The sequence below is a fragment of the Chinchilla lanigera genome, unplaced genomic scaffold (genome assembly GCF_000276665.1).
Source record: "Chinchilla lanigera isolate Chin_1 unplaced genomic scaffold, ChiLan1.0 scaffold00061, whole genome shotgun sequence".
NCBI classification, from domain to species: domain Eukaryota; kingdom Metazoa; phylum Chordata; class Mammalia; order Rodentia; family Chinchillidae; genus Chinchilla; species Chinchilla lanigera.
Window position 1 is genome coordinate 2,500,830 of NW_004955462.1, and position 8,493 is coordinate 2,509,322.

Sequence of the window (8,493 nt, forward strand, 5' to 3'; positions counted from 1 at the left end):
CACCTTTAACACTTTAACACGGGAAGTACTACAGGATGCTAGGTGCTCAAGGCATTGTTACCTACATCTTCCCTTAGATACACTTCATGGCCGTCCAACAGGGAATTTTAGAAGCTCAGTATTCTAATTATAACGTATTTCCAATCAATGAACTCCTGATAGCCCCCCCCCCAAAAAAAAAAGAGAGGGAGGGATACAAATATTTCATGGGAAAAGAAAACTGGAACTCTTAACTCTGGTCACTGACTTCATACCTGTCTTGGCAAGCTTTAATTTCAAACGGTACTGTACAGCAGGGAAAGCATGGGGTTTGGAGTCTGGGGTCTAGTCCAGCTCTGCCACTTACCAGCCATGTGACTTGGGGCAAGTTCAGTTTCCTCATCTGTAAAACGGGGATACATGGTCTCATTTAATACTCACAACAACCCCTACAATATATGTCAAAGTATTTAGCACCGTGCCTGGCACGTGGAAGGCATTCAGCAAATGTTACTTCCCCTCTTCTTCCCTTCCTTACATTCTGAAAGACAATGTTCCAAATTATGCATGTACTATATATTAGTTACAAGGCTTACAACATCTATAAATAAAATTTCCCCTGCAGTTTCCTTTCTGCCCCACCTGAGGGATCAAAACATGTGGTTCTTACGCCTTTTTTGGGGGTAAAAATGTGTCAAAAGAATATCCCTTTCAAGGATAAATTATTAAAACATAAGTTATCTTTTCAGTATATATAATCATTTAAAACAGAGGAGAACCAAAAATGACCAAGGGGTGCACTCTTCTCAGAATGTTAGGGAGAAAACTGAAAAACCCCGCAAGTCAAAGGAAGAGACAGAGACATAAGTGGGAGCCCAGATAAATGCCTAGATTTTTGTAACCTATCTTAGCAGATTTCAAAGCACAGCGACTTGTCAACACCCCAAATGACGATGAGTTTGATTATTTATTTACTGAGCTATCTGTAGCCCTGAGCGTGCTAACAGGATGAAAACATTTTCGACACCTCCTCACTTTCGCTTCTTGGCGCTCTCCCCGCTCCCTAGCGCACCACCACTCCTCACTCGAAATCAGCCTCGCCCGGGGCCTTGTGCTCCCTACCGTCAGAAACTACCCACTCCATCACTCTACTTTCTCTGGGGAAATTAAACCCTACATAAAAATGTTTAGGCACTGAACATTTAATTTTGTTATAATTACTGTAACACATAGACCACATAGAATTGTCATTAGATATTTTTCAGCTTTATTGAGATATAGTTGACAATAAGAATTGTATGTATATTCCAGGAGTACAATGTGATGCTTTGAGATATATATACATTGTAAAACGATTACCACAAGCAAACTAAGTTACACATAACCCTCATAGGTTGTTTCAAATGATGCTAACTTCCTTTTATGTATTTACAGGCAGTATATGGCACACTATTATAATTCATGTCACACTAGCACTCATTTACCAACGTCAGGTGAATTCCGGTAGGAACAGAACCAGAGTTGTGTGAAGACCCACACTGGCTCAGCACGTGCTAGCTCTGTCAGTTTGGAGGAGTGCTTTACCCACTCTGATCTGCGTTTGGCCACACACAGATGAGTGGAGCAGTACCTGCCCTGTGTTTATCAGGAAGATGCTTCTCCATTTTCAGTCATCAAATATGGCATCCTGGCAAGACCCACCCTGATCCTTTCACTTCTATTTCCTGCTTCCTGCATGTCACTCACAATCCGACAGTTTCTTTGAAAGCACTTCCTTCCATTTTTATTTGTGCGTACTTGTAACATTGTGATTTTTTTATATTTTAATATTTACATCAATGCAAAGTATCATAATTATATTATTAGGCAATATATTCATGCAGGAAAATCAAACGAGGCAACGTAAAATAAATATCTCAAATTAATTAAAATCTTTTCAAAAATAGTCAAGAAACAGCATAATAGCCTTTTTAAATTTTACCCTCCACAGTTTTGGAGTTTTATTGAAACTTAAGGTCGGTAAGAGACTTGTTATTTTTACTTCCAACATGATTATAACTTGCTCTGCTACCAAATTCAAGAAGCTATTACAGGGCCGGGGATATAGTTCAGCGGCACAGCACCTGCCTGGTAAGCACAAAGTTGTGAGTTCAATTCCTGGTACCAAAAAAAAAGAAGCTATGACAACCTGACTATTCTTTTATGCCAAAATTTCCTTAAAAAATCATTACCAATAGATTCCTTTCATATATATCCTTGTTTTCACGCATCAAAAATGAAGATACTGTCTTCCAAATTTGAATACTGGGAATGTTTGTTGTTAACAATTTGAAAATCCAGCTCTAATACAACTTACTAACTCAGAATCTAAAAGATAGGAAGTTTTGCTCCTAACGTAGTCAACTTATGAATAAAACAACTCTAAGAGGTAAATGATAGCCAACAGATACACTACAGGTACTCATTTTTATCATGACTCCAGGATTCTGTAAGTAAACACTGCAAAAATCTTTTCCAGGCCAGTCATTCATGGTAAAAATCTGAGTTTACTCAAGTTCAGCATTTCCCCAACTCTAAGTTCTAGACCACTAGGAGGTCATGAAATCAATTTCATGGCTCAAGAACAGCATTTTAAAAAGAAAAAAAAAGTGGGTATTGTATTTCAAACTTGTTTTATATAACACAAATATATATATACACACTTGTACACACACACACACACACACATACACACACAGGCCCACTGAGTCATGGTATAAAATGCTGCCTGTGGCCAAAAACTTTGCCAAGTCACACTCCAGATCAACCCTCTTGTTTTACCAACCCACTCAGCCCAGGACTGAGAATGCAAAGGCCTGCCTCTGAAAGCCACTCAGCTATACCTTTGAAAAATTCCTTAAACTCTGTGCTCCTTTGGTTCTTAAAAAAAAATGAAGCCTGGTGTGGTGGTGCATTTTGGGAGACGGAGGCAGAAAAATTGCTGAGTTTGAGGACAGCCTGGGCTACATAGTCAGTTCAAAGCTAGCCTGAACTACTTAGCAAGACCTTGTCTTTCAAAAGGGAAAGAAAGAAAGAGGAAATTTTAGCACTCACGAGGCTGAGGCAGGAGGATCGCTATGAGTTTGAGGCCAGCCTGGGCTACAAAGTGAGTTCAAGGCCAGCCTGAACTGCATAGTGAGGCCCTGTCTCAAAAAGACAAAAAAAAGAAAAAGAGAGAGAGACTTTGTTTTTCATTTTTAAAATAGCTTTTCAGGTAACATTGGTTCTATTAGAACTGGCCAGATTTTTAAAAATAATTCCAAAAGCATAATCAAGGCTTGTGAAAAAACATTCTGTTTTGTTCAATAATTGTAAGTTTTAAGGATCTGAACATTTTTAAATTAAAAGGGGAAACCACGTATAAGTATTACCCATAACGCTGTGAAAATAAATTCAACAAGGATGATACGCTCATTCTATCAATATACATACATAAAAATGTTCCTTTAATTTACAGGCAAGCAATGGTTAAAAGTTTAATGTAAATATTTATCTTAAACATGCTTTTAAAAATACTCGGTATTTTTAATTATTTTACTTTATTGTATTACTGGTTTATGCTTAGAAAAGACATATAGTGAATAGGAATTAAACTTAGTTGAAAGAAAAATAGAAACAAATTACAGAAAGTAAATGTATGCATAGAAATGCCTTTTGATTCTAGGACTCATATGACATACAGTATTTGAAATCACTCTAAATTTATCTGTGTCTTACACAAATTATGTCATTTAAGAGCAATGTCAATTTATAGCACTTCTTTAACTTCACAGAAACTTCTTTGGACAAAAAAGCTCCCAAGAAAAACTTTACAAAAGGGGAGGTAGCTCAGCAGCACAGAGCGCCTGTCTGGCAAACTCAAGGTCCTGAGTTCGATTCCCGGTACAAACAAACCAACAATTTAATGTAGTTGTACTTATTCAAGACAATGGAATATTCCACCCCAGTAAGAGGCTGATACCCACTAACTAAAGAGCTAAAGTGTTATGAAACTGTAATGATCCATTCGTTTGGAACTCAACTGCAAATTCACAACTGGGTTACAAATAAAACCACTGAAAATGTTACAACCACACAAAGGTCGCTAGTAATTCAGTCTTGCAAAATCACTTATCTGTAACTAAGAAAAGCAACCCACATAAAGAACTATTCATCACAAGTTTACCTAAATAACCAGAGCTGGGAACACTACAGCGACAAGCACTTCCCCGACTGGGCGGTAGAGAGCGCTCCGAACCCCGAGTTCCCACAGTGGAGTGGGAGCCCAGAGCCGTCCCCCGCCTCCCCAGCCTATATATAGTTCACTTGTCAGCAGCACGTGCGGGGCGCTGCGTCGCGGGAGCTGCAAGCTGACCGCGACGCTGGCCAGACACCCGAGTTCCTCATCGGGCACTGCCGGCGTTGCAGTGTTCCCCCTCCTCAAGATAGACTTACCTCCTGAGAAATGTTAGGGTAAAGCTGCCAGGAAAACTACGCAGCCTAAGGGCGATCCTGGAGATAGGGCTGTGGGGAGCTAGTTAACAACTCTCAGTCTGGCAGGGCGCTTGACAAAGCGGAGAGGAACTGACTAAATCACAACATGACTCGGAGCTGACGTCAATGTGCAGCTCGCTCGGAGTTTAACTTTTCCACTTCCCTGCTGAAACTCGATTCCAGGAAATGTAGTGACGTCAGCCCTTTGAACTCAATTAGCGGAGGAACAGACCACTTTAAGTACAGGAGGAGAGAGGCCAGCGCAAACGTCCACTGCAGCGGTTGCTCCAGTGCTGCTGGCAGCTGCCTTCCTACACAGCAGTGAAATCAGAAGCATAATATTTTACGACAGAAACAGTACATGTATTTAACTTGTAGCTGGACTGAATTCGCAACAGGTTGCAGATGAAATAATAGCTTATTTTAGAACAGCTAAGAAGGAGGGAGGGGGAGGGGCGGGAGGAGGTGGGGGCAAGGGGAGAGGGAAAGGGAGGCACGCAGGGAGAGGAGTAAGAAATGCGGGTAGGAGGGGGCCCTTGGTCCCGCAAGCTCTGCGATACTAAACAAAGAAGCAGTTACACTAAGAAGCCTTACCAAAGTAAGCTAAGTGCAGAGAAACATTCAAAGAAACTTCCCGCTTCTAAGTGACTAGGAAATAACGTTGACGCACGCAGAGGTTCCTAAGGACTCCTATAAACTTCAGAGAGCTCTGCCTAAGGAACTGAAACCCCCTTTTCCGTCCTTACCTGTTTCATCTCCGGTCACAGCCATGATGGGCGTCTGCATCCAGATTGGTCTTGTTTCCCTATCACTGTCCAACACAAAGTGCTCCCAACTAGCAGCATGTGCAAGATAAGTAGGAGCACTGACATCACAGTGACATCACTGGCCTATCACTGCCATCAATTCGCTTTGTCACCGAGCAGCTCTCTGAAACCAAAGCCCTATAAAAATTCTTCCTGTAATAAACCATGTCAGCGCTCCTTTCTCTCCTTTTCACATAGAAATAGGCTGAGATGAGCTGTGGGTTTAAAAAAAAAAAAAAAAAAAAAAAAAGGTCTTTCACATTAAAAGCTACTTAGTTGCATCTTTTGAAGCTTTTTCCTTATTGCTGTGTTCAGCGTTTCTAAGTAAAAGGGGCGGGATAAATCCAATGTATTTCTCATAACTCCAAAGAGAAAAAAGAACTTGAAGAGCTAAACGAGGATTTACGAAAACACACTGATAATTAGCAGAGAAATGCTGCGTTTCATAGGTGGTTCTGCATTTGCCAAGTGAGAACTATTCAGCCACCTTTTTCACTTGTATCTTCATTTGCTGAGACACCATAAAATGCAGCTGTTCCTAAGTGACAGAGAACTTGCTAATTTCACTCCGAGGGAGTAGCTGTTACAATTTTTAAGTCACTGTGCCAATACAGCGAGAGTTATACGGCATCCTTTCAGAACTACCAAATTGTGAACTTGCTGATACGTGACTTTTCCTGGCCCAGGAAAAAACAAAAATTTGTGACTCAATCTAACACACTATTTTACTCACTAAAGTCCCTTAAAAAGTTTTATGATTTTGTAAATTCATAAATAAGCTATAATTATTATTTATTAAAAATTTTAAACGTTAAATTTTATTTTGATAACTTAATGATTCAGCACATGGAGCACTGGATCATTATAGAACATTTAACAATGGCAAGGCTGGGGATAAAGTTAGCAAATCTTCAACAGTAGAACAGATCATGGCCTGGACAAAATTATTTGCATTGCTACTGCACAAAAATAAGTAACAGGTCACGGAGACCTCCTCCTTTTCAGGGGGTTGTACAAAGACTATTGCCTCATACAGTTAGAATTCAACCTAAAGGACACATCTGCTTATTTTTGCTTCTTCAATTAAGCATCCTCCATAGCAGCAGGGACTCTACATCCAGGTAACTCAGGAGGTGACTTGTCAGGGAGGACTGGAGCTCCTGCAAAGGGGCCTGGGATTTCAAGGACTACCTGGGGCAAGAAAGCCTGGGGCTCTACCTAAATGTCAACCTCGATCAGGTGGCTCCATCAGGAACTCTTTTCCATCCCAGCTGTGCCTAAGGGTTTAGGCTCAAGAGTGCTATGAGTACATCTTATTTCAAATTTCAGGAAGTTCAACTTTGTGTTTATGTTAATATTTCTTTAAATTGGCTTGTAGGTGCTTAATAAATAAAATACAGTATTAGTATTAAAAAGGGAGTGGAATTCCCAGTCCTCAGGGAAAAATAAGAAGGAAGTTGGTTGTTTAGTTGTTCACTGCTTTTAACAAAGGTTTAATATATTCCCTAGACTAACTAAACTTAGTTAATCAACATATGGAACTAGGCACACTTTCTCAGAGGACACTACTTTACTTTCATTCAGTCCATGTTTATTGAGCATTTCTCTCATGCCAGGGACTCTGCTAGGTACTAAGGACCTTGTCCAAATGGAACTTGAACTAGCAAGACACAAGAGGCTGGGAGAGCGACCGCAGGAAGTCACAGGGTGGCCCGAACCAGGCGGGAAGCCTTCCTGGAAGAAGTGCCATCCAAGATAAACCCGAAACCTCAACCCGGCGCACAGCTGAGGGCGGCATTTGGTCAGGCCCCAGGGGAGATCCGAAGGCTGGGAGAAGAGGAAAGCTGTGGTGAGCCGCAGGAAATGGAAGAAAGAGCTGCTTAACAGAGGAGGGAGAGAGGTCAAAGGCCAGGAAAAGGGCAAAGTCAGGGTCAAAAAATGGACTTTGGCAAAGAGCAAGCATTCACTGAAGGGTCTGCGCAGAGGCTGACCGGATGCTACAGAGGGGATATCTGTGCCCCCAGCCTGTCCCCATGGTGAAATCCCAGTGCAGTGGTGCGGATCAGGAGGTGGGGCCTTTGGCCGATGAGCAGGCATGCAGGGCTGTAGGGTTTGAGGGAAGAACCCCCCCCCCCCGAATGGGTTTAGTAGCCTTAGAAACCAGGCCCCAGAAAGCTCCCGCCCCTCCCACGCCTCTGAAAGCACAATGAGAAGGTGTCTGTGAGCCAGAACGCCCGCCAGTCCTGCTGGGGCTTTTATCTCGCACATCTCAGCCTCCTGAGAGTGAAAAAATAAATGTGTGCAGTGGAAGCCACCCAGTGCGTGGCAGTTCTAGCAGCTCACGTGGATGGGGCCACGTGTTCAGTGGGAAGTTTAGGAACACCTCCCCACCACACATAAGTGCGGTGCAGGAGGAGGAGTGGGAATAGAGACCTTTGCAAGCAGCATCAGAATCACTGGGAGGGTCAAGCTGAATTTCAGGAAGAGAGCTGCTGCCCCTGGCACGGGCAGGACCGTAAAGAAGCTGTTCAACAGCCAGTAACTTCAAGCACACTGTGCTGCAGATCCAAGTCAGGGAAGGGGTGGGGGAGCCTGAGCGAGGCAGGGGGCAGGGTGCAGATGTGGCCTCAGGTGGGGTGGGAGAGCTACACAGGCTTTGGGTAGAGAGGAGCAGCAAGAGTAAGGGATGACACCCGGGTCCCGAGCCTAAAGCCACAGAGGGTCAGCAGCCCACCAACGAAGTTGCGCAAACCAGGCAGGCTTGGGGTGGGAATGGAAGTCAAGTTGTGCACCTGAGGAGACAGGTGGGATGGGAGGTATTGTGACAGTGCCTTGAAGCCAGGGGAGAAGATGAGGTCATCCAGGGAGAAAGGGCTCCAGCCCAGGAGACAGGGCTCGGGACCCACCAGGAGCCAGGGAGCAGGGAGAAGCAAGAGGCAGAAAAGAGAGAAGAAAACTAGTGAGAACACATCCTTAGGGAAGTGGAGGGAGCCTAGGGCAGCGGTGTTTAAGACTGCAGAGGGATCAATGAAGGTAAGGACTGAGAGGACAGAAAGGAAGCAGTGCTGTGATCTTTCAGTGCAGTCACAGGGTGGGACAGGAATACTGTGTCGGAAATCAGAAGGACAAGTATGCCCACTAGCCCAGACAGAGAGAAAGAGAGGGAGAGGGAGAGATAGAGAGAGAGAGAGAGAGA

General features: G+C 43.2%; 1 protein-coding gene across 13 annotated transcripts in view; it reads right to left on the reverse strand.

Moving 5' to 3' along the window:
* Positions 1 to 8,493, reverse strand: part of Crem (cAMP responsive element modulator) — a 56,084-nt gene that overhangs the window by 9,326 nt on the left and 38,265 nt on the right. For 6 of the 13 annotated variants that reach the window (XM_005398113.2, XM_013521448.1, XM_013521447.1 and 3 more), the window contains one exon: positions 347 to 382. The exons of 2 other annotated variants lie outside the window; for them this stretch is intronic. In XM_005398113.2, the coding sequence (XP_005398170.1) occupies positions 347 to 382 (36 nt within the window). Of the gene's footprint in view, positions 1 to 346; positions 383 to 4,452; positions 4,673 to 5,237; positions 5,482 to 8,493 lie in introns of those variants that run through there. 5 more of the 13 variants (XM_005398120.2, XM_005398121.2, XM_013521451.1 and 2 more) reach the window with 5 other exon arrangements.